This window comes from Diplotaxodon limnothrissa, linkage group LG11, assembly GCF_057381915.1.
Source record: "Diplotaxodon limnothrissa isolate DT_005_m linkage group LG11, D_limnothrissa_male_GT1.1, whole genome shotgun sequence".
In the NCBI taxonomy this organism is placed as follows: domain Eukaryota; kingdom Metazoa; phylum Chordata; class Actinopteri; order Cichliformes; family Cichlidae; genus Diplotaxodon; species Diplotaxodon limnothrissa.
The window spans coordinates 31,829,526-31,854,199 of record NC_140606.1 but is presented as its reverse complement, the minus strand read 5'-3'; the positions used below and the strand labels follow the sequence as shown (position 1 = coordinate 31,854,199).

At 38.9% G+C, this 24,674-nt stretch overlaps 5 protein-coding genes across 8 annotated transcripts in view; 2 read left to right on the top strand and 3 right to left on the bottom strand.

The window, feature by feature from the left end:
• Positions 1-1,879: 1,879 nt before the first annotated feature.
• On the bottom strand, positions 1,880-6,751 carry lin37 (lin-37 DREAM MuvB core complex component). 2 transcript variants are annotated; one of them, XM_085365832.1, is made up of 9 exons: positions 6,360-6,751; positions 6,051-6,126; positions 5,913-5,966; positions 5,739-5,768; positions 5,380-5,465; positions 5,090-5,250; positions 3,738-3,869; positions 3,533-3,603; positions 1,880-2,139 (listed from the first exon to the last, which is right to left on the bottom strand). In XM_085365832.1, the coding sequence occupies exons 1-9, from the start codon at positions 6,391-6,393 to the stop codon at positions 2,052-2,054; spliced, it is 732 nt and encodes a 243-aa protein (XP_085221958.1). In that variant the 5' UTR covers positions 6,394-6,751; the 3' UTR covers positions 1,880-2,051. The 2 variants fall into 2 exon arrangements, with proteins under 2 accessions (XP_085221958.1, XP_085221959.1); XM_085365833.1 differs by having other exon boundaries at positions 5,913-5,963.
• Positions 6,752-6,985: 234 nt separating this feature from the next.
• proser3 (proline and serine rich 3) lies at positions 6,986-11,612 on the top strand. The gene is made up of 13 exons (XM_085365829.1): positions 6,986-7,311; positions 7,388-7,496; positions 7,639-7,910; positions 8,073-8,221; positions 8,317-8,420; positions 8,938-9,002; positions 9,072-9,205; positions 9,303-9,532; positions 9,609-10,111; positions 10,212-10,356; positions 10,764-10,935; positions 11,195-11,276; positions 11,465-11,612. Exons 1-13 carry the CDS (start codon positions 7,271-7,273, stop codon positions 11,514-11,516), a joined length of 2,058 nt encoding a protein of 685 aa, XP_085221955.1. The 5' UTR covers positions 6,986-7,270; the 3' UTR covers positions 11,517-11,612.
• hspb6 (heat shock protein family B (small) member 6) lies at positions 11,543-13,646 on the bottom strand. 2 transcript variants are annotated; one of them, XM_085365830.1, is made up of 4 exons: positions 13,366-13,646; positions 13,112-13,269; positions 12,216-12,338; positions 11,543-12,137 (listed from the first exon to the last, which is right to left on the bottom strand). In XM_085365830.1, the coding sequence occupies exons 1-4, from the start codon at positions 13,514-13,516 to the stop codon at positions 11,979-11,981; spliced, it is 591 nt and encodes a 196-aa protein (XP_085221956.1). In that variant the 5' UTR covers positions 13,517-13,646; the 3' UTR covers positions 11,543-11,978. The 2 variants fall into 2 exon arrangements, with proteins under 2 accessions (XP_085221956.1, XP_085221957.1); XM_085365831.1 differs by having other exon boundaries at positions 11,543-12,134; positions 13,366-13,642.
• A 1,303-nt stretch (positions 13,647-14,949) lies between these two features.
• psenen (presenilin enhancer, gamma-secretase subunit) lies at positions 14,950-17,045 on the bottom strand. The gene is made up of 4 exons (XM_085365828.1): positions 16,961-17,045; positions 16,496-16,573; positions 16,187-16,291; positions 14,950-15,477 (listed from the first exon to the last, which is right to left on the bottom strand). The coding sequence occupies exons 2-4, from the start codon at positions 16,554-16,556 to the stop codon at positions 15,338-15,340; spliced, it is 306 nt and encodes a 101-aa protein (XP_085221954.1). The 5' UTR covers positions 16,557-16,573; positions 16,961-17,045; the 3' UTR covers positions 14,950-15,337.
• Positions 17,046-19,124: 2,079 nt separating this feature from the next.
• Positions 19,125-24,674, top strand: part of kmt2bb (lysine (K)-specific methyltransferase 2Bb) — a 28,960-nt gene continuing 23,410 nt past the window's right edge. Inside the window, exons 1-3 of one of the 2 annotated variants that reach the window (XM_085366633.1) lie at positions 19,125-19,469; positions 20,851-20,929; positions 21,091-24,666. In XM_085366633.1, coding sequence (XP_085222759.1) covers positions 19,164-19,469; positions 20,851-20,929; positions 21,091-24,666 — 3,961 coding nt within the window. In that variant the 5' untranslated portion in view covers positions 19,125-19,163. Of the gene's footprint in view, positions 19,494-20,850; positions 20,930-21,090; positions 24,667-24,674 lie in introns of both variants that reach the window. The other variant, XM_085366632.1, reaches the window with a different exon arrangement.

Here is a 24,674-nt window from a genome sequence, read left to right as displayed (position 1 = left end):
TGTGGTATTAACCCAACAGTTTGTCAGAATCTCCTTGAGAGGTAAGCTGAAAGTCCTCCTGACCTACTCACACAAGTTTTTACTTCTGTTAATTCAGAAACCACAGCCCTTTTGGCCCTTCACTACCCATCTGCTGCTTCAGAAGATCCAAGGGTCAACCAGGCCTAGAAATCCTCCTTTACCCTGACCAGTGTAAACCACTAGTACCTAGCAGTACATCTCATCCTTAGGTTGCCACCACAACAGGCACCAATAACTTTATAAATACAACCTCTGCTTGCTGGCTCTGCAATAGAGGTCTTAAACATGGAGTGAAAAACCCTATGGACTGGGGCATCTGCCAGACACTCCTAAATTTTCCCATTTAGGTTTTCCAGGTCTGCCCAGACAGCCTTCACCATCATGTAATCCAGTTCACCATTGCTAGTCACATTACCCAAGTATCCACAAGACAAGGCCTCAGATGACAGAACTATAAAGTCAATCATTGACCTTTGGCCTAAAGGGGCACTGACACCAAGCACACTTATAAGCAACCTTGTGCTTGAACCTGGTTAACTGGTTAACCTGCTTAACACATAATAATAAAGCACCACACTGATTCAGAACAAACACGCTATTCTTCCCATTCACCCCTCTCAGGTGTCCCTGTAATTGTGCTTGTGAGTGCCAAAGTCTTGCAAAAGAACTGTAGCTGGCAAGATATTCTGAACTAAGATATTCTGAACTATAGATGTGATATTATTTGTCCTTAAAAGTAAAAATAAAAAATAATGAATTGGCAGGTGTAAATAGGCTATTTGCAGAAGATGAACAGTCATGTCTTTAAAAAACTGGTGGAAAACATCGAGCAGGACACAGGACACCTGACACAGGACCTGAGAGATGTATTGGACCCTTCAGTTGATCCATCTACTGTTCACTGAAACTTCATCAGAAATGGTCTCAGTGTAAGGGTAGCTGTCAGAAGCCGTCCTTAAGGAAGGGAAGTAGGGCTAAAAGGCAGAGGTATGCCAAATTAGACAAGAACTAGACTGAAAAGCAACAACAGTGACAACAGGTCTTACGAAGTAAAGAATCCAAATTTGAACATTTTATGTTCAAATGGTCGTCAATATTCATGGACGGGGGCCTAGAGTCTCACAACAGTGTTTCTAGCCACTCAGCATAGAAAACACAGTGGAGGCCCCGCCATGGCTTGGTGCTGCATTACCACCAGTAGCCGTGACGATCTTGTCAAAACTGAAACATGAACGCAGAAATGTGCCATGAAATTTTGATCCGCCTTGCAATATCACCTGGAAAGCATGCAATTCTCATAGCGTTATTTTTCAGCATGATAAAAGTATCAGTAAAAGCATACCTGGATAGAAAAAAAACTGTTGGCATTGGAACTGGCCTCACCAGAACTCAGATCTCAGCAATATTGAAGCAATGTGGGATCATCTTGACAGTGAACAGATGAAAAAGACAACTAACATCCCAAGTAGAGATTTGAATGTTCTTCAAGAAGCCTGGAGAACTACACCTGGAGACTACTTAAAGAAATGACAAGAAAGCTTGCCTAAGAGAGTCCGAAATATAAAGTTTATGAAAAGTGGCTCAAGAATTTTGCACACTTGTGTATTTTACTCTATACAAAATGACATGCAAATTTTAAGACATAAGCAGGTTTTGGTACTTCATCAATGACTATTATAAGTGTGACGTGAATACAAATGAAAGAATGAGTCATGATATATACCTCATTACCTGCAGGATGCGCGTTAACACATGCCAAGATTAAAGAAGTAAAACTAAAAGTGGAAGAGATTTATATTAAAGCACTTTAATACACATTTCATTAATCTTGAGATTTTACAAGTCATTGTGTCTGGAAAGTACTACTGATGAAACAGTTAGATGTATACACTAGATTTTTACAAATTAATAAAAAAAAAAATGTACACGCTTTTCTATGAGTCAGACTGTGTAGAAACAGGTGTATTCAAGCACTGACTGCTTCTTTCCAACAAAGTCCTCTCTGTAATGGAGAGCTACAGAGTAGCCAGTCAGTGATCATAGAGCTCCTTCATTTCCTTAAGGACCTTTATGCTCTCACTGTATCTTAATTGATTCTTGTTGGAGCACTCCTTCCATCTATGGAAAAAAAGAAAAGAAAAAAGAAATAGTTCAATTGTGCACCTTTTACCTTTTCCTTGAAATAAACTGAAATTATATTATTTTCCTTCTTAAAAGATTCATAAAAACTTTCATACATGATGCTTGCTACATAACAAAATCTGATTTTGAACATTTCTAACTGAAAATTCATACATACACAGTTTTCATCCAGCAATAACAATATTAGAAGGAGGAGGAATGGTAGTTCAGAGGTGGGCTAAATGTTCAATTTTTATGAGCCAGCCTTTTGAAGTAATTTTAATACAACTGCTCAACTGTGATCGCTCCTTTTGTCCAGCTGTTTCCAAATGAAACAGGCACATACTAAATTTTACTGTTTAGTCTCCCTTCTTAATTCAATAAAGTTATTAAACAGCAGGTGGCACTCATGGAGGATCAAACTTTGCAAAGCTATATTTTGGGTCCCATGACAAAGACTACTTCATACCCACAAGACGACAGCTCGTCAATCACCAAACACACTGAACAGAGTAAACACTGGCAGATGAACTTTAAGTCTGAGCATTATTGAAGGTCATATTTTTACATTTCAATATCCATGGCTCAGTCTATTGTAAAACCTGTGCCCTTGTTTTATCTTTTCTTTCTTTCTTTTGACTTTCTAGAGTCACTGAACATGCTGACTGGCTGGCTTTGCACAAGCTGTGAAATCAAACTGTGAAAGGTGCAATGACTAACTTCACAAATCCACCTGTTTGAGCCCAAATATGATCAGATAACATATAGGTGTCTTTCAGGAATACTTCAAATCCTTTATATTAAAAAAATGCATAGAATAACTACACTGTCTGTTATTGACAAATGTTGTTTTTGTGAGGCAGTTTTACTTCACAGGCACATTGGTTGTACCACAGTACCACACACAGCTCTATGCTGAGCTGACACCTTGACATAACAAGGAAAAAATAGTTTTTTGTTTAAAAAAAAATGCTATTTATGTTTATGTTTAGACGATTAAATATTAATTTATTATTTTAAACATGTATTACATAATCTATTAATCTTATAATTTGGATTTCCACAGTTAGTCAAAACAGCTCAGAGCCTCATTTATTCATTTCTTTGTTAGCTCTATTCAGCCTGTTGCTGTCCTCTTGTGGTAAATCACACTGTAAAAACTTTTCATTATCCATTAAAAGATTTGACGTTTGCCTTCACTCATTTGTACCTGGTCATTAGTGTTACACCCCTTTCTCCCTAAAGAGTTGGTGAAATTAATAACATCTGAATAAGTACGTCCAGAGGTGAAGCCTTGAACAAAGTTAGTTGTTTACAGTGTGTGACTAAATCATTTCAAACCAAGAACATATTATTTTTTGTCATAAATGACTTTTCAAGAAAAACATACTTTTGCCTTATCTTTTTCCAACGTTCCATGTGGTCACATATGAGAGAACCTGACACAGCAACATCTGTCAACTGTGAAAAGAGAGGTAGTTAAAATTCATGGTTTTGTCTTACTACCTGAAGACCTTCATGTATGAACAGATCTGTAAAATTAAACAAATCACAATGCAATAATAACTTTGGTGAAAGGCATATTATACAAGAACCTTGGTAACAGTTGGTTTTTCAGTAGGCGGGATCCTGAGATTGATGGGTTCACCAGAGGAGTTGACTGGACAGGCGGTCGGAGGAGGAAGTCGGTACACATTCTGACCTTTACCGTTGATTGTGTCTGTAACCTAGGGCAAAAAAAAAAAAGATTACTGCTAAACCCTTATTTCCAATAACAATACTTATTGATGCCATAACATGCCATTTTGTTTTTGGGGAGGCATTGACTAAAACAAAAGTACGAGTACACAATCAGATTCAATCAGGTTTCAAATACATTTTATGCACCATTTCGTCTCACAAACAACCTCACTCAAAAATATTGTCACTGTAGGGATCATCCATTAAAAACAGTTTCATTATGTCTTATTCAGATAACGTTGATTAAAACATGTGTAACAAGTCAGTTACATTTGCACTAGGGAAAACAAAAGGAGACAATAGTTTGGCACACAGCGTACTGCAGTTACTTTGAAAACAATTAATTTAATTACATTAGACCTTGTGAAATATTAATAATAATCAAATTATGAGACTGCAAAAGAGATAAGACCCTTTAATAGTAGATGTGGCATGACCTGTGCTAACCGCTAACTAGAGCGAAGGACCCCAAATTTGTGTTGCACTGGTTACTGCGCCCTGATTGTGTGTCATCTTTTGTGGCCGCTCTACATACACTAGATGCGTCTGCTCCTTTTCATTTCAAAACATGTATGTCTCTGACTTGTCTCTGACATATCGTCAGAACAAGCTTTGTAACTCTCCTACTAGTGAAGAGTGTGTCGTTTCCTCAACACTGCTTTCCTCTTAGGCTCCCAGAGTCGTTGAAATTAATTACTTACTCAAAGGCTCTATAGATCACTATATATGCACATAAACCTGTGCCAAATCTAATGTTTCCCTTCATTATTTGGTTAAACTTAGAGCAGCTGTAGCCATCGTTTCTATTGGTCACGTGAAGGTAAGTCACAACACGCAGTGGTCAAAGTCCAACTTGTTTGAACTTTGATCGCTGCATGCATGAGTACCCCTCGCTGGCACGCTTGGGCTGTGCTTTGCTCAGAGCTTTGGTTGGCACAGCGGTACAACGTTAATGTGTGGCGCAAGCAATAGAAATGAATGGGGTTAAGAGCGCAGAGCTGCGCGTGCCACATCCTATGAGAAAGGGCCCTTACACTCTACCCTGCAAAGTTCCACATTAGCAAAATTTAAAAGACCTCATTTTAAGTTACCATAGATGTAAGAGATAAGTTTAAATTTAAATCAATGTGCCCCTGTGTTTTTTTGTGCATTTGTTGGTTGCACATTTGAATAAAACCTCCAGCATCTTGTCCATTTATGACCCCACCTCTTCCTCTACCATGCCCTGTGGGGAGCTGGGGGAAGCAGCTGGTTCTCGAACAGAAGGATTATTCCTCATCCATGCACGGCAGATAGGATACAGTGGGGTGGCGGTGTTGAACTGAGCCAGATCTACACTGCGGTCAAACAACTTAATAACGTAAGCATCTAGTAAAGGCAGAACAAGAGAGAAATTAATTAAAGGTAAGAAAATGGTCACAAGTGCAACAGACAAGATGGTTACACAGTAACCAAGGTACATCAAAGAAAAATTCCAATCATTTTTCATTCATTTACTTTGCTTATGCTGATTGCTTTCTGGAATGCTCTCATCCATCTCTTTTCGCTTCTTTCTCCGGTGCTGTGGAAATCGAGCCGACGGTCTGCAAAAGAAATGTTTTTTTAAGAAATATATTTTTGGAGCTTAAAAGAGATTCAAAGTAATTTCTCATACAATTTACGTAAAATTATATTTTCATTTCCAGACAGACAGATAAAAAACAAGTCTAAATATACCCTGTTTTGAATGCCCTGGTATTTCTTTGTGAAGCACTTTGTGATCTTTGTTTTGGAAGGTGCTATATAAATAAAATTTTACTTACTAAATAGAAAAAAGTTACTGACAAGTCGAGTTTAATTAAAACATAAACACTTGCCTTTTTCCAGCCGATGTTGGCGATAAATCCCTAGAGACAACAGGTGGAATATGCATAAATTGCAATTAAAAAATAAATGTTTAAATAAAATCATTGAATCAGCACACCCAATTGTAAAATATTATATTAGCAGATCATTAAAAACTAAATAAAACCAAAATCACTGGTCCATACTTGTTCAAAGAGTCTGCTGACAATTTTCCTGGGTCACCTTCATTTTGTTCTCTGCTGAAAACATCTTTATATTAGTTTTGTTATTAAGAATAAATCGATTCTGTAATAATTATATGCTAAACAATTAATTTTGCTAACCTTTCATTTTCACTCTTCTCTACCAGTCCCTTTAAGACCGCTTCTAATTTGCTGCGTGCACCAGCCCCGTCTAAGTCTGCAAAAGTAATAATGAAATAATTAATGACAACAACAATACTCACTTTAGGTGACACTCGCCACCTGTATTACTTAGCTTTTAAGAATCCTGTATAATCCTGTATAATCCGAACCACTCAAGCTTACAAGCGAATGTACTCCAAAACAATCACAAGAATTTATACCACACAAAAATTTGGAAAATCTGAAACGGAAAAGGAAAGGAAAGGAAATATTGACAGCTGCTGGTACCTGGCCTTTCCGTCTTGATCTTGACGTGTTGCATTGTGTCCGCCTTTCTATAAACACCCCGTGGGAACTGACGGACTTTTAAAACCACACTTTTGCTGTTTCGATTATTTAGATTTACAATAAATTATGTTTGATTCCTTGCTAACGGCGCCGTTAGCCAAGCTAGCTGTGTAGTACCGTTTACAAACAGTTAGCTGCATTAGCCGTAACCACTGGTTAACAGTTAAGCTATATAACGTTATTTACGTTTAGCTATTAAAACCATTAAGCAAATAACGGTTATCCCTATCGACTTCCATATAGTTAATAGAAAGATACAGCACAATAGTCGTTTATGATTTATACCAAGGTTTGTGGAGTAATGGCCAAACTACTGTTGCTAACTTAGCTTATTTTTGACAAACGCATACCCTTACTAGACTTTCCTCTTCCGCGCGCTGCCAATTTCCTATTAGCTGATTGGTGCCTGTGCAAACCGGGCCGCCTATATGATTGGTCAAATGTTATATCAATCATTTTTAATTCGTTCCCTATTGGCTGTATGTCGTGTAGTAAATAACGTTCGGGATACACAACAAAAGCTCTCTTCCACTTTCATCGAGAATGTGGTGGGTTTGTAAAATAAACGCGAAGTTACTATGTTTTTAGTCAGAACGTGAAATTTGAATGATAAATAGATGTTCATAGAGCCTAACGGAGAAGCGTAATTTATATTCTTAAAGGGAATTTCTGGCATTTGAAGTAACTTTGTGTGTAGACAAGTAAACTCGGAAGAGTTCAGTAATGGGGGCATCGTCTTTTTGTTAGCTAAGTAACCCACTCAGATTAACACCTCAGTCCAGATATGATTTGGGGTGCCCGAGGTAAACCAAGCCCACGTTGAAACTGTGTGTGCTTTCTTGTGGTCGTTGATGTCTCATCGGTCACCTCCAAAGGTTGCTATGAATTCCAGGTGAGGATCTAATGACACATTTTGTAGCACCCTAAACAGAAGAAGTTATAGTTGGTAATATGTGTTCTTCTTACAGTGGACCTGTGCTCACAAAGCAGAATCCCTTCCCACCAGCACCGAAAGTGAGGACGGCACACTACCACCCATCCAGCAACCAACCCCTTTCAAAGAAAGAGAAAAAAACTGTATGTTTTATTTTCAAAAACAGTTAATATACTGCAAGAAAAACAGATTCTCATTGTGATATCTATCTATCTATCTATCTATCTATCTATCTATCTATCTATCTATCTATCTATCTATCTATCCTTTTTGTTCTTCTTGCAGACACTAAGTCCTGTACGTTTAAACCAGCAATCCAGAACAAAGTTACATAATCTAAACCAAGAGAGCCAGCAGCTGTCTAAGAAGCATGACCGTTTTTCCTCCATTGATGGACAACCTGTTCTTAAAGAGTCCCAGGCCTCCACTGTCTTTGAATTCTCTCCTGATAGAAATACTGCCTTATCTGACATGGACGAACCCAAAAAATCTGGAAAAAGGGGGAATTCCAGTGTTTCCCAAGTTCAAGGATGCCAGGAGGATTCTTTGCTGGCAAAGTATGTTTTAATGCCTTCTGTAATTTTCTTAAACAGAACTAAAAAATAGTTTCACAGTGACAATTTTTCATGATTAGATGACAATGTCATAGTGACCCAGATTATTTTTATTTCATTTTGCATGTGACTTCTTTTAACTAAATCTGACCTTTGCTTTGTCAGATATGTAGAGCGTTTTCGCCATGGTCAGCCACAGAGTCGAGAGGAGCGCCATCAGGTGGCCTCTGCCAGTGGAGAAGAGCAGGCACCTTTTTGGTGGATGTCACATTCATCTCTCAGCAGTTCAACACCAACTAAAACAACAGACGAAGGTGCACTATATTTACAGTCATTGGTGTATTTTATTCCCCGTTACCAGCTGCTTAATTCTATCGAATCCTTCTGTGTACTGTATTTCTCTGAAAAGATGTTATCCAACTTCTGAAAGAGGACCAGGATGCTGCTCTTTATGATCCATCTGCACGGCGTGACCATAACAGATCCCCTTCTCCCTACAGAGGATCCAATAGTGTGAGTTGTATTTATAAGCTAAGAAGAAATAAGCCATAATGTATCAATTTTTGTAGCAAATCTGCTTCTGTTTCTTGGGAAAAAAAAAACAGATCCATAAGATGGGGGGAAAGGCACCACCAATTATTCAGTTTTTATTGTTTGTGTATGCTGTCACAGTGGATTATAGGGTTTACATTGTCCCTTGATTTACACCACACATGTCCAAAGTGCCTGGGATTCTGATTGTCTGCAGAAGCAACACTTTATTTCGACTAAGTTTGCATATAAACATTTCCATTTCAGCACCACACTCCATTTGGAAGTCTATGTGTTTATTAAATGCCTGGGAAGTCGCCGTTTATGCAACCAGATTTGACACGTTGTTCAGCCTGCTAAGAACAAATGCATTACCCTTTTAATTAAAATCCTGCAAACGTGTTTATTTATTTGGGAGGATTTATTTACACGGTATTGCAAGTCTTTATATGAAAAAACATGTTTTTTGTTTCCCACACATTTGTCCGACACATCACAGGGTGAATTTGATGACAGGGAGATCCTGCACCTTCAAGAAAAGGCCAGCAGACTTCTTCTGAGGGGGTATAAAAACTGTTGAGCAATATTAAAGATAAATGGCTTCAGTTGTAGTAACTTTTTTTTTTCTAACAGTGAATGTTCTGTGAGTGATGGATCTGTCCCTGTCAGCTCAGAGGGGCTGGGATGCTCAGATTTCTCCTCTCCCATCAGTATAGATGAGCCAGTGAAGCAACCTTTGATTCCCAGTTTATTCAAAAATACTACTGGTAGGGGAAGAGTGTGGACTAGAATACCTTTTGTTATTTATAGACAGATTCTATTTTGCGTGCTGCTGTGTTTTAAACTGTGTGTTAACATTTACAGCAAAGGCCAGCTCAGACTCAGCTCATGGTGTGTCCTTCCAAAAATCTGTCATGCCTTCTTTGGTGCCTCCTACCCGTCCAGAGGAAGACATATTGTTCCAGTGGCGTTTAAGGAGGAAAATGGAACAAGCCAGAGAGAGGCCCCTGTCTGTGCAAGCCTCCAGTCCTCATGCATTTGGTTGGCAGTCCATGAGGTTAAGCTATCCCTCCATCAGTGAACAAGCTTACAAGGTTGGAATCAAACTGTTTGTTACATTATCCATATTCTTTGCACAAATTTACAGAATAACATTAATTTGCTCTTCAGGAACAGCAGGGTACCCAACCCCCTCAATTCTCACAAAGAGATACTCATTCACACATCACTGATGCCCAGCCAGAAACCACTGAGGCCCAGAGGTTCTGTCCCCCAGCTCCAGGCCCTTCGCTATTCCCCACCATCAATGTTTCTGGTTCAGTCCCTCAGCTGCAGAGCATTGCCCATGTTCCTTCCCACATGCATTTTCTCTGTGACGTCTTGCCATGTCCCATCCAGTCATCTCATGCCAAAGTGCACCAGAGCATTTCACAAAGGTTAGACGAGTCACAAACCAAAGTTCTTCACAAAAAGACCCAAGTCCCCGAAAGCCTTGGAGAATTAACTCTTTGTGAACGCGTGTCACTCACTCTACCTGCGCCATCTGAGAGAGAGTGGCCTGATCACCAAAAAATGTCTGAGAAGAACAAGAAAAAGAAAATGGGGATGAAGCAATCAGAGGTAAATGGGAAGGAGGAAGCAGCACTCGCTAGACAGCAAAAGAAATCAGCAAGGTGAATTATTGAAATATGGGCACTGTTTAAAAGTCTTAGTGATAAAAAAATATGTGTTTGATACCGTTAACATTTTGTGGGATTTATTCTTCACAAACAGGAATTCATTACATCAAAAGCTTCCCAAAAAGGTCACATCATGTAAAGAGCAGCAGCAACCAGAGAGAAGACAGGAGCTTCCCAGTGAAAGCTGTGCTGGTGATCATGAACCACCAGCATCTCCTATCCGCAATGCATTAGGACAGGTAAACGTGCAAATGTTCAGTGTTATTTCTTTATTTGAAGCCACAGAGGCTGTGTGCATATTTGGTCTTTTCTGGTTTTTCTCTTCTCCCACATTTGTGACATCTCTGCAGTATATTTGATAAAGTGAAAGAAAGCTGTCTGTTTGTTCTCAGACTTTGGCAATTTATGATTGTTTACAAATCTTAATTAATCATTTGTAAAGGCCACTGACAGATCTGGTCTTTAGAAGACTGTATATGAAGTATTTAAATAAAATACACACAAGTTTTTATTGAATATAATTACAGGTCTACCTTCACTATGCATGTCCGCACATCTTTTTTAGATGCCACACTAGTCATAAGGTTCAATGTGATCAAGGTAATTAATATGCATTAACTGGGGTGTTTTCATTTGACCTTAACAGGTAGTTTCAGAGGTACTGTTTCCTACGGTGGATTCCTCTTCTCCAAAAAAGATTCCTGTTTCATCTGATTCTCCTTCCTGCACCGTCTCTGCACCTTCACCACCGCCAATTCCTCCAAGCAATGCCCTGAACTCTATGGAGGTCATTTCACAGCTGCTGCAAGAGGCCGAAGGTAAGCTTATGGTGGCAAAAGGCACCAATCTTTAGCCCGTAAACAGCTGCGGTGATTACATAAATAGATGCTTTTTCCCATATTTTAACTTTTTAGTTCAAAAACCCTACAACAGTTTTTTTTGTTGGTGTTGTTTTTTTTTTGTGTGTGTTATGGGAATTAACATAGAAAAAAACCTGTTATCTCATTCCTTTTTTAAGGATAAGCTTATAATATTGTAGTATCTGTCCTCTCACTCAGATTAAACTTTTTGTTTTAGATTCAGATGAAAAAGAGTTTGGAGATGATCCTCTGTTACAAGTTCTTCGCAAACAGAGAAAATGGGTGAAGGAGCAGATCAGGTAAAACTGAATTAGATTATCACCATTACTGTAATGATTAGAATCCTTTCCTGTTTATATTTCTAGCATTAATTTTTTCTTATAATCTATTGGAATCAATTGACAGTCATGTAAATAGAGTCGATTGCCAGAAAAAGAATGATTTTTTTTTTATGTTGTTGTTGTTTTGTTTGTTTGTTTTTTGTTAGTGAGGTGGACTCCATCTTAAATGAATTTGTGGAAGAGCAACAAGTTACTTGAAGAACATCAAGAGACAGTTTGTGTAGTCACATTTATTTATTTTTTATTTTATAAAGAAATAAAGTTAATTTATATTTTTGAGGACATTTTTCTACAATAAAGGTTGGAGATGTGTCTCGGTGGATTATTATTCACAACACTGTGCATGTACAAAAGTTGCACACAAAAAGCAGGAGTTGGAAATGCTAACAGAGAATATTTACAAAGTAGAGTGGTTACTTGAAACATTATGTAACATTGAGTATTAGCAGAGCAGTATATACAAACCTTGGAGTGCAGGGAACATTAGAACTGTGCCAGGAACAGAGCAGATGTGTGCTTTGGCACATACCAAGTTCTGCTGCGAGTGCAGGAGCTTGAAGTTATTGCCATTTTTGTCAGTGTGACCATAAAGGCTTCCGCTGATTTATTTTTGTGTACGGTAAGGATGGCAGAGGTTTTAGTGTCGTCTGTTAATGCAATTTAAGTAAGAGGTGTGTAGCTCTGAGTGTGCAGCATAGGTGCAGATATGATAAGGATCCCATCTGGAGAGACCGCTGACTCCAAAGCCATGGTGTCCACTCCCTTTGGAATGCGGTAGCGACGGTTAAACTGCCGTGTTGTAAATCCAGGACCGTCCTTCTAACACAAAAGAGATGAGAAGTGAGATGTGTAGCACAAAAATGGAGAAAAAATATCCATGTACCTCAGCATACCAACCTTTCTCTCTTCATGCTTTCCTTGCACTTCTACAAAGTCTCCTATGACTTTGACGATCAGGTCCTCTGGGTTGAAATGTTTCACATCAACTTGAACTGTAAATCCGCTGTCATCACAGGTTACCTAACAACAGGAGTCAACACTTCTGCATGATTAAACAAGACATAAAGTTCCTTACAGCAGCCTGCACTCAGTAGATATCCTTAACCATATTTCAGTGTGGGGAAACTGAAAACAGCTTTTCAATAAGACGTGGATCTGACTGAAAGCTCAGAAAAATGTAAAGAACTCCTTTTTTTCCCTTTTACTTTAAGCCAGGGGTTGTTAAACATGTCCAGGGGCCAGAATTGGCCTGACAAAGACTCCAGTCTGATCCACTGAACTTCTTTTGAAAATGTGGAGGGGACACTTTTTTTGTGTACTTTTACCTGTATTTTTGGTGGTTTAACAGCTTTTACTCCTGATAAATACCTCCCCCGTGGCCATTATTTCTCCACTAAAGTATTAAAAATAGATAAATCTATGAATAAGCAAAAAGTGTTACTATTACAGGACAGTCTGTGCAATGAGCAACCAGGACTCTTTCTGTAATTTTACACATTAAATTTTTACAATTTAAGAGCCTTGATGACAGATGTCTTACATTTACTACAGCAGGATTTCTTTATCAGATGTATTGTTTAAATTCTTTTTTTTTCTTATACTAAGATAAATCAGGGATATCTGCTGGTTAAACCTCTTTACATTGACAGAAAGGGGAGTTTCAAAGGTTTTACACCACAGCCTGACCTTAAGTGGGTATGTGGTTCACAGTGTAAAATGAGTTAAAATGAGAACCATGGACAATTTATACTAACATATGTTAGTATAAAATGTAAATAAATTAAGTGACCTACCTCTGCAGAGCTGGCATTATCAGTCTCTGGAATGATTAATTTTGGGGACCAATTATATTGTCCATAAGTCCCGTTGAGCCGTGGAATAAGAGGTGGTAAAACCTTCTCCCAGGGGATACCACCAGCTGGCATAGTGGGTGGCAGGATGAAGTCCATTTCTAGTAGGCACAAAGTTTGAAAAATCAAGAGCTGACTAAACAGCAGTTAAGCCTACAGCACCCGAGGCTACAAGACATAAAGCACTGAGCAGTTACCTTTGCTTAAATTCTCTGGAGTGGAAAGAAGAGCTCTAGTTACAGCGCTTGTGTTCTCTGTGCTTCTCTCCTCTCTCGGCTCCTGGATGAGACTGACTTGTTGCGTGCCGCGTGTTTTATAGTGGAGTTGCATAATAAGTTGGGAATTCATCCTGGGACACCTTGCTTCTGTTATGTTCTGGACTGCGTACCCTTGGGTGTTCCGGCATGGTCACAGATAAACATGTAGGCCTATTATTTTGAGAGTGACACAGCTGTTGCAGGCTTATTGTTAATTAACGTTGTTATTGGCCATTATCAAAGTTACAGCATGCAGCCTTTTTACACGGTCAGTGGCACCAATGCGGACTATTCATGTGTAATTATCAAAGCTGTTAAGAGCTGTATGCCTAAGGTTGGTTGTCAAGGAAGGTTTGTCCAAAAATAAATTCAAAAGACGACGTTAACCCTTGTTGGTTGACACCAGACGGACAGTGACAGCAGGGGCGTGCTAAACACATGCTACAGCACGTGTACTACCAGTAAACCACTGTCCTTCCCCATAGTTATGAGGTTTTTTAGACCTTTAGCAATATAATGTAGACATCATAAAATACATTTAGATTGCATATTACTCGAGTTTTGGCTTATTTTTATTGACTGCCAGTAAAATTTTAGATTTCACTTTAAAATTTTCGTTTTAACTTAACTTTTAGCTCTACATAGTCAGTTCCCCGGTATATCTCTGACCTGTTGAAAGCTCGTTCTTCTTCCCAAACACTTAGGTCTTCAGGTCAGAGGTTGCTGTAGGTCACATGTACTAGTTTCAAAATTCGTGGTGATCGGGCTTTGCAGGCAGTGGCACAGAGGTTGTGGGATTCTCTTCCACCATCTGTACAGACTCCACTGACTCTTTTAAAAAGCAGCTGAAGACGTTTCTATACAGACAATCTTTTAATGAACTTGTTGCTTTATGTTTTTATTTTATTGTTTTATATTATTTTTTTATTTCTGGTTTTTTAATGTGAAACAATTTTTACCTGTGAAAAGTGCTGAATAAATACATTTTACCTACTTACTAGTTCTTTTCAACCACTTCAGTCCTAATACATCAGATTTAATGAGTCAGTTTTATAAATGGACTGCCTGCTTTACTTAGTCTACCCTCTGTGTTAATGCTTTTTGTTTTTAGTGCAGTTCAGTGAAGCCAACTGTCATATATGGTTGCCGCGTTTCCCCCTGTCAGCAGTGTCATTTAAGCTTGGACTGTGACTAAAATTGGCTCTCAATGTTATGACTCATAAAGGATGACAGGGAAGTGGAGACATTTGGAGGGCTTAACTTATTGGATTTCACAACAGGCGCCAGTGGTCGTCTGGGCTTTGGGAGATTTGGCATATGTGACAATGAGAGGTATATACATTCTATAAGGAGACAAAACAGTTCACTGATCACATATGACAAAAAACAAAACAACTATACAGGTTTGTGCATTCAGTGGTATAACAATATTCTAACAACTTCCAAATTCAACTGAGTAAGATTGTAACTTGGCAGCATTGTGGATACTTTTTATTTATTCACACAGAAGTAAAAATAGTGCACAATCATACCATACCACAATAAACAGTTCAAAGACAAAAAAAACAAAAACATTAGTGAGTTGTTCATTATCTTATCATTACAAAATTTCCATGATCAGAAACATTGCCTATTTCAAAAGATGAATTACCCTTCTCTAAAGCCAAATAACTTACTCAAATGTCTTGGTGAGCACAGAAATGGTTTTGGGTCCTACATTGTTTATCTCTTGAAGATAGGTAACATTTACTCTTCCATTTAGTTGGATTTAGTTGACCAAAAACCAGGAAAACAACTGCCAAAAATCATTCACTGTTGTTCAGGGAGAAAATTTTTTTGGCCCATTACAGTGGATCATTAGTTTTACTGAGAAGACTAATCAGTTGAAATGAGGGGGGGGGGGGAAACAACCTCAAGGGATACCTAGGGGAATGGTAAAGGAGAGGTAATCTCCCACCTCCCCCCACTCTGCTCTGAAGTGCTGGTATATGGTGATCCACGTGGTGAGCACTGCTACCCATAACAGTAACCCTAGTGCCGAACGCTTCACATCTAGACAGACAGACAGAAAAACAAGCAATAAAATTAGTTACTGTCCAACAGTGGTCAAAACAACACAGTACAGTATCAAGTTGGCTGCTTAAAGCATTGCTTTAAAAACAAACAATACGTACATGGTTATAGGGCAGTGTTTTGTTTTTTTTTTAAAAGTGGGTAAAACCTTTCTCAAGTTCTTATCAGAAAATTAGAATTTAAGCCCAAATTATTCTATACAAGGCCACATTATCATAAGAATTATATTTGTATAAATATAGCAAAAGTACTTACTATATTATTAAAAACTAATTTATTTTTAAAATCCTTTTTTCCCCTTTTAGGTAAGAGATCATGTATATTGATGAATACAACTTCTGTAAAAAAACAAAAAAAACAACCAGATCTAAAAAGTTACTTGGTCAACTTTTCCTACAAAAACAAACTATTTCATTTTCTCAAGCTTATGAAAAGTGCAGTATTACCTAAAACTCTTTAAATAGGATGAAGACACACTTGGTAATGTGCAAGCATGTAAAATGAACATGGAATTCACACTGACAACCTTTGTCAATATCATATGTCATGACTGAATGTTTATTGAGGAAACAAATTGAATCCTACAAGAGTGACATCCAAAGAACAGCTACTGACAAAAAACTACAAGACTGAATACAGAGTGCAAAACTGAATACTAAATACATTTTTAAAAGGTTCTGAAACTCACATGCTTTTATCTGTAGCTGTTCAGTGTAGGCTGGCTTTAAGAAGGCCTCCCGAAAAAACCAAACAACATTGACAAGCCACAGGAAGGGGAGAAACGCAAAGCCACCTGGAGAAATAAATAAAAATATTTGACAGAACTAATCATTTACTAACCACTGAAATATTTTTAGGCGCATTAGTTCAAAATTTCGCCTTAACTTAAAAAAAAAAAGACTCACAGCCAGTGTAACTAACCTAGAATATACAAAACAGGAATAGGAAGTACAACTGTATAAAAAAGGAACATGAGGATTAATATTAATACTCTCACCTAGATAATATTTTCGGCAAAGGCTGAGCTTCTCCTCATTGGGCAGTCGCTCCAGGTTCATAGTGATATTGTACGTTCCTGCACACAGAAAGAAAACAAAACAGATTACAGTGCTGGACTAGCTCTGTCCAGCATCCAAAAAGAATATATATATATATATATTTTTTTTTTTACAAATAAAGGAATGCTTGTTATACAGACATTTAAAACACGCTCTTCCGCTGATTCTGAGACGATAATAAATCCGCTTTTTACTGCTTGACCGCTGAGCTAGTTCCTCAGATGACTGAAAAATTCACCTCAGGCTAAAGTTAGCAATCATTAGCTTAGCAACGTAACAAAAAGGCGTTACAAAATCGCTTGCTGTAAGTTTCCAGACTAACTCTCCAGATTGGGTAAATGTCGTTATAGAGTGTATCCAAAATTATGAATATCGTACATTAAGGTAATAATGTAATATCTTACCTTATCGTTTCACAGCCAAAAGTTAAAGAAAAACAAAACAATCAACACTTCCTCCTCCTTCTTCACAAGCGCTAGCTTCTTCTTCTTCGAAGGCTAACGCCAAGACTGAGGTGTTTCAGCGCCACCTACTAGGCTGTGCATCAGATTGCAGATTCTGCAATCACAGAATTTGAGACTGCTCCCATCCCACAAAGAACCTGTAGACGGTCACTGGTAGTTATTATTATTATTATTATTATTATTATTATTATTATTATTATTATTATTATTTCTCTACATTTTATTTACTAGTCCCGTGTCCCTTTAAAAAAAATCAACAACTCAGAATACTGCAGTGCCACTATTAGTACCCCTTGCAGTAAACTGAGAAATGAACAGGCGCTCAATTCAGAGTATCTGTTCCAGTGTATCCTTTTCTTGACATTTTCCAATTTGCCCTGCATTATGTTTTCTTTATTCTGAGCACTGTTGGTGCTTTTGCTCCCATTTTAAAAAGTGGCACCTCTACACTGTCCTGTTTAAGTGACTAGTTTAGCCCCAGTGTCTGCCATTTCAGAAAAATAACACTGACAATCCTTTTCTTCAAAATATAAGTATAAAATTGAAATAGAAAAAGAGAGAAAGTATAAGATATTAAGAAGAGAAAATAGATACTCAAATACAAATTTATCGTAGAAACAAAATTGGGCTGATGTCAAAATAAGTAAAAAATGATCAATTAATGCAATTCATTTTACAGCCTTCTTATCATTTGCAAGTTTTAACAACTTACTTAAGAGTTTAATTTCATTCAGCTCTCTGTTCAAAAATTCAAATTCAAATTCCAATTTTTATTTGTCACGTACACAGTCATACACAGTACGATATGTAGTGAAATGCTTGGACAACTGCTCGTGACCTAAAGAAAACAAAAAAGGAAAGGCTATGAATAAGATAGGAAATAAATATGAAAAATTAAAAAGGGTAAATTTAACTAGGAAGGAATAAAATATAAATTAAGGTTAAAAATGAAATAACTGTACAACACAAATTAGAATGAAGGGTAAATTTAACTGGGAAGAATAAGATAAAATATATAAATTAAGTTGAAAATAAAATAATTGTACAACAAAATACACAATATAGAACTATATAAGAATGTATGAAGAAATCTAAATATAAATAAATATATACACAATAACAGCAGCTGTACAAGTATTAACCGGAAATGAAGAATATAGTGACCAGTGTTGTGCAAAAACAAAGTCCAGAAAGTCCAGTGTGTGTGTAAGAACCATATGTGTGGGTCAGTACTGTGTGGTGGTGTGATTGTGATTGCACTGTTTGTGCATGGGTTGGATGTAAAATACCTACTTTTGGAAATAGTAATACAAAATAAAAAACAAAAAAATATAGCCCTGATAACGGAACTAACCAACTTTTACCCTTTTTTTAAAACGCTGATGTTACCTGAATATTTGCATAATATATATTATTATATTATATTTCTTACCCTGATCAACCAGGTCCTCTTATATATGGCATGATCTGCAACTCCGTTAATTAATCCCTAATTAACAATAAATAAACTAAGTGAATGAAGGTTTAAACACCTTCATCGTTAGCCTTTCATTATCGCAATAAGGATTCATACTGCCACCTAGTGTTTGACTATGTGTATAGTCAAGAATGCTGGTAGATGTAACGCATTTAATTATCAAAACATTCATTCAGTTATGCAGCCTTAAAGCAGTTCTCCTTCAATTAAATTTCATTTCAGTGCTACCTCTGTCAATACTGTTAAATGGAGCGATTAAAAAAAGACGGTCACTGCTCTAATAAATGAACACGAAACTCACAATATTGTGCTAAGTTGCCATCTCTGCTTTGAAGATGATCTTGAACGCTGTTAGGTTCCATTTAATTATCCCAATTGTCTTCAAACGCAAAAATACACAACATTTGACCATTTTTTGAGATTTAATTATTTTTTATGTTTTAATAGTATATACAGCTAAGCAACCTTTAAATTTTAAACCATAGCCAGTTGTGTCAAATAACAATTTGACGTACAACCGCACATGTACACGTCACTTTCCCCTCGCTAAGTGGGAAAATGAACTCAATTTCCCGTGCAGCACTGCGGCTCCCCCCTCCCATCTCGCGCCTTCCCTCTTGTCTCTCCTCGAGCTGCTAGCCGTCGGTGTGTGTTGTTGTTGAAGCAATGATGGCGGCAGCGGGATGCGGATCAGCAACCGCGGCTGCCGTAGGAGGCCAAGGTGGAACCGCTACGGCCAGAGGTCGTTTTCCCGGTCGGCCTTGGTCATCACGCAGTCGTTTGCGCTCTGAGAAGCGTTGGCAACTCGGGCGATCGGGCTTAGAAGCTGATGATGTGACTAACGGAGGGCCAAGGCCCGCAAACCTGGTTCTATCGTTAAACGAAGACCAGTCTCACTTGCGCTTGCTTGGAATACAGGAAAGCCACAAGATCCTTGGCCAGGCTGGATACAGCTCTAGTGGGAGTGAAGAGGTGAGGTCCCACACCCACCCAGGAGTTAGTATCTTTATTTCATCTTCTCACATTTTGTGTGATCGTTAATGCACCAGAAAGAGAGCAAGGCACAACAGTGTGACTGCTTAGTACCATGGAGAAATGTCAACATCCTTCAGGCTAGCGTTAACTTTAGCTTCAGCTTCAAGCTTGCTAAGCTAAAACTGTATGCTAAGTGTTAGCACAGTGGAGCTCTCCATTACATTTAATGAACAGTCGTAACACAAAATAAGCACTTCAGCAAAAGCAGCAAAGCTGTTCAAGTCACCGCAGCACTGTTGCTTAATTTGCTCCTAGAAATTTTAAACATTTAAAGGGTCATAGCATGCATAACTGCAAGAGTTTTAATTGTTAAAAAACACATTATGCGGGAACGCGAGTTTGTGATCAGGAGTCTCAGTTATTTCATGTATGGCCCACTCGTTATAGGGCCAGAGTAGCAGCTAGCTAGCTAATAGTGAACACAAAGGGGAAGGATAGCGCCTTCGTACCCCGCACAGTGGCTAACTGCTAACACGCTGCATAGACTCGGGCAGAGTAGTTACTTTAAATAAAACCGCACATACGTCGGAGCTTATTTGTACCACATAGATAACTTTCACAAATTAGGTTGAATGCTTTATGGAGGGCTGGGTTTGCTAACCGCTAGCTAATGTCACCAAACACGTCAGGTTTAAATGGTGGTGCAGAAGTATGCCAAAGTCAAATGCAACCTTGTTGGAATCGAAAGCGTTCAAACTCACCTCATAAAGTTTAAGTAAAATGCCAGCTCGTAAGAGTGGCGCTGTTTTATGAGTTAAGATCCCAGTTGTGGGTATGGGGATGTACAGTACAAAGAGAATAGTAATTATAGCAAGATTTACCAGCAGTTTTTTTTTCGTAGCTGCTCATTTGACATTCATATTAAACCTGTTGTTAAATCGTGTTGCATTAGGTAGTAAACGGTCTATATTATGTAATAACATTATAGGAAGTTTTCCTACTCAGCCACATGTTTTTTTTTCTTTTTTGTTGTTGCTGTTACTAATGCACAACGCATTTATGATATCTGTATAACAACCCATGATGAATGACAGTAGTTGGTTTCAACCTTTACTTAGAAAGAGCAAAACAGTCATGTACTATTGATGAGTTTCATTTTAAAAAGTCAGACTTGTTTGCTATATTGTTAGAAAAGCCCTTGTTCAGATATGCTATGATCCACATAGCATGTGTTACGTGTTAAAAGCATGTGCATGCAAAGGATTTTTTTTTCTGCACTCGGACCTAAAACTTTAGTTATTGTTTATCCTGATGGTTTAACAGTTTCCAGCAAAGTGCAAAGTGGCTTCAAGTGTTAATTGCGGTTTTATTTTTCAAGGGGGATGATTTCAAAGGATTTGAAGCTGAGACAAAAGGTTCCAAGGGACCCATATTGTCTCAACAAAATTCTTCCAAAGGTAAAGACCAAGCTGTTATTTAATCTCATGAAATATTTGGTGTTATTTGTAAATAACCCACAAGTTAGGAAATGAATTAAGCACGAAATGCAATATAATATATTTTTTCTATATAGTTTTGTCAGATGATTTTGTGTTCATTTAATACCTTTGTTTTGCAGGTGATGCTGCCAACACAAAATCGAAACGTCAAAGTGAGAAGCTACCGCTTAAAACGCCAGCAGTGAAGGCAGCTGCACCACCTGACCCGATAAAAGATGTAAAGTCTTCGGAGCAAATGCACGACGTGTCCCTCGAAGCAAAACCAGCAAAAGATTGCAAGAAAGGTTCGAAAGGAAAAAGCACCCTGGATCGACAGCCCGCCAAGAGCAGAGCTTCATCAGCAGCACCGAGGATTACTATAAAGTTGGTGGCCAAAAAGAAAATCAAAACTGTAAAGGAGCCTCAGAAAAAATCTGCAAAGAAGTTGAAGATGAAAGGAGATCAGGATGAGCCTAAAACCAAGGACATTGAGGGTGACCAGATTTTAAGTGCTCATGTCAAATTAAAAGCTGAACCACAAGAGGATGAGCATGGCACAGAAGATAAAGGAGGGGGGACGGTACCTGTGAGAAGGCGTGGGAGATCTGCTTTAAAAACAACAGAGCCTGTATGCCAGACTAGCGCCAAAGTTGTGGTTAGTGACCAAAAATCAAAGGAGAAAGAATCTGTTGATCAACCTGATTCTGTAAAAGAGAGCGGGACTGTAGAGCCAAAATCACATGCAAAGAAATTAAAGCATAAGGAAACTGCTGCTGGCCAGGGTCCTGAAGTTAATCAACTAGTGACTCGTAGGAGCAATAGAGTCACAAACCCACTCTCTAAAAGAGCCACGGTGAGTGCACCTGCAGCGGAAAGTTTGAGTACAAGTGATGCTGTTGTAGCAGCGTCCAAGTCAGAAGCTTCGCGGACAGCAGAGGCCAAACCATTAGCGGGAAGTAACAGACGAAGGCAAAGCAGGAGGCTGAATAAAAACGATACAGTGCCAGAAAACCAAGGTCTGTCATTGTCAGAGACTGATAACTCAGCTGTGCAACCCAGTGACAGTTTGCCTTTGAAAAATGAGGACACGAGGGTCCCAAGCTTAAAGTTAATAAAGATCAGAAACCCTAAATACAATGCGCAGTCCGCGGGGAAGAATACGTCTCGAAAGAAAAAACGAAGAAAATTTATCTGGACTTTGACGTTAGTAAAGGGAGGAAGTCAGACGCCATGCGCTGAAAACACTTTCACAGTAACACCTAATGCTGTAAGTGAGGTTGATCAGCCCGCTCTTTGTGATACCAGTGTCAGTGAAAATTTAAAGGGAATTGATGATGAATCCAAACTTGATGACACAGTTCCACAGGAGAGTGAAAACACTGAGAAAAATGAGAGTAATCAGAAAGATTCCCAAAACAACGCCGAGGAGCCGTTGGAGGAAAAGACCTCTTTACAAGTTGAAGTTGCAGTGGAACACACGGCTGAAGCATCTCCACAAGAAATCACTAAAACGGACTGTGGGAAAGTTGTCCCCCCTCTTCAAATTAAAAAGGTCTCCTCTCCTGGCAAACATAAAAGTTCAAAGCCTTCTTTTTTAATTCAGCAGGTCAGCCCTGTGGCTGAAAAGATGTTGGAAAGAGAGGAGAAAGAGGATGTTTTAATAGATCAGAATGAAACTAATGAGGATAAATCAGCATGTCTGGATGTTGATGTCACACCAACAAGAAGGCTTAGGAGGAGAACATCAAGCCTTGATTCGTCACCAACAAAGTCTGTCAGTCAGAAGCCGGTGAACACTCCAAAACGAAAGCTTAGAGCAAGTGTACAGGATGAAGATGCCCCACAGGTTCATGTTGAAGATTCTTCTCAGGTTTCAACTGAAGATTCCAGTTCACAAGTTCTTCCCGAAAACCCTTGTCTTGATTTGACTGAGGAGCCATCGCAAACGACCTTTGTAAACTCCTCTGAAATTGTTGACAAGGATACCTCAAATATTGCTGAAGACCCCTCACAGTTGCCAGGTGACGCTTCCCCACCAAAGGTGGAGAATGAGGTAGAACCACAGATTAATGAGGCCGAACCACAGTTTAGTGAGGCCAAACCATTGCCTGTGCCTTCCAAGCCTAGAAGATGTAGGAATAACAAACTAGGGAAAAAGAAGTCTCTTCCCAGGAAGAAGGCTGTCGTTTCCACTGAAACTGCTGTCAACACAGAGCCTGTTACAGTTGACACTACTAACACGGAGCCTGTTCAAGAGGAAGACACTCAGCCTTTAGTAACAGAGGTAAGCCAGCCGGAAACAAAAGATTGCCCTCCGCCAGAGACCAAACAGGACCCTGTGTCAGTGGAGGAAGAGCAGATACAGCCATCAGTAAAGGAAGAAATGGACATTCAGTCAATTGAAAGTCAGCAATCTTTGTCACTGGAATGTCAAACGAGTGATCTAAATGCATCAATGGCATCTCAGAAAAAAGGAAAAAAGAAACGTAAAAACTTGATTGGTCAGCGCCAGAAACACAGACACAGGAGCAAAGATGGAAAATTTGCCCCACTCAAATTACCTGAAAGTGAACAAACTGAAGAGGGAGATGGTGACAGTTCTACCCCACTGGCAGCTAACGCACCATCCCCAAGCTTCAAACTTATTGGGGTACATAAAAAGTACAAAAAGAAGCAGTCAAGTCTTCAGTTTATTGGCTCTAAGAGACCAAAACCTAAAGTCATTTCCAAGCTGATAGATACAGGACTTGACAAAGATAGTTTGAAGCAGGAGGAAACAGACACATTAGTTGATGGGGGGCAGGCAGATGTTGCAGAGGCTCAGCGCAGTAAGTCAAAGTTCATAAAAAACATTAAGCACTTCATAATGCCTGTGGTAAGTGCCAGATCCTCTCGGGTGATCAAGACCCCGCAGAGGTTTATGGATGATGCAGGAATGTCTGTACTGCCTCGGAGAAACTCCCCAAAAAAGGGTTTACAACTGGGCTTGCAAATACGTCCAGGAAAGAGGCGAGATGATGGGGCAGACAGAGCAATATCTCCAATCCTGCCTATTGACGAGGAGGACATATTGAGTGAAGCTCAACTGGATGTCGATCTGTTTTCAGCTCAGGACCTCGATGAAAGTATTGATCTCGCCGATAGCCTGTTTTCTGAGAGAAAAAGTGTCAAAAATGATAAGAACAGGTCTCTTCTAAAGAACTCAAGTTTTAAGTGTCATCTTCCAGAAAAGGCAGGCAAGGAAGTGAATACACTGGACAAAACTCCAGAAAACAAAGGCGAGGATCTGTTTTCACTGACACCAGTTGATAAGCCTACAGAACTATCTACTGACCTCCTTGATGTTCAGAAAAAGAAAAGCTGCCCTAAGTTCACTAAGCAAACGACTCACCTCAAGATATATCAGAGGCTGAAGAAGCCACAACTGGGACTTAAAAGCAAAAACCCAACAGAGCCCGATGGTGCGAGCAAACCACTCCAGCCTCCTGTTGATTTAGCAGAAGGACTTGATGATGAAGCCATGAGCATTAGTCTTAGGCAACGGGATACAAGCTTAGAGAAAGACAAGTCCAAGCTTAAGATCGAAGACCTAGATACGCCTGGAGTAGTGAGAAAAGTTTCTGTCTGTGTTAGGACTACTAACCCAAAGTCACTCACATTGCAACATGGCCAAGTGGAAGATATAGCTGCAAAAGACACTGCCCAGCCTCACTCAGGTAACACC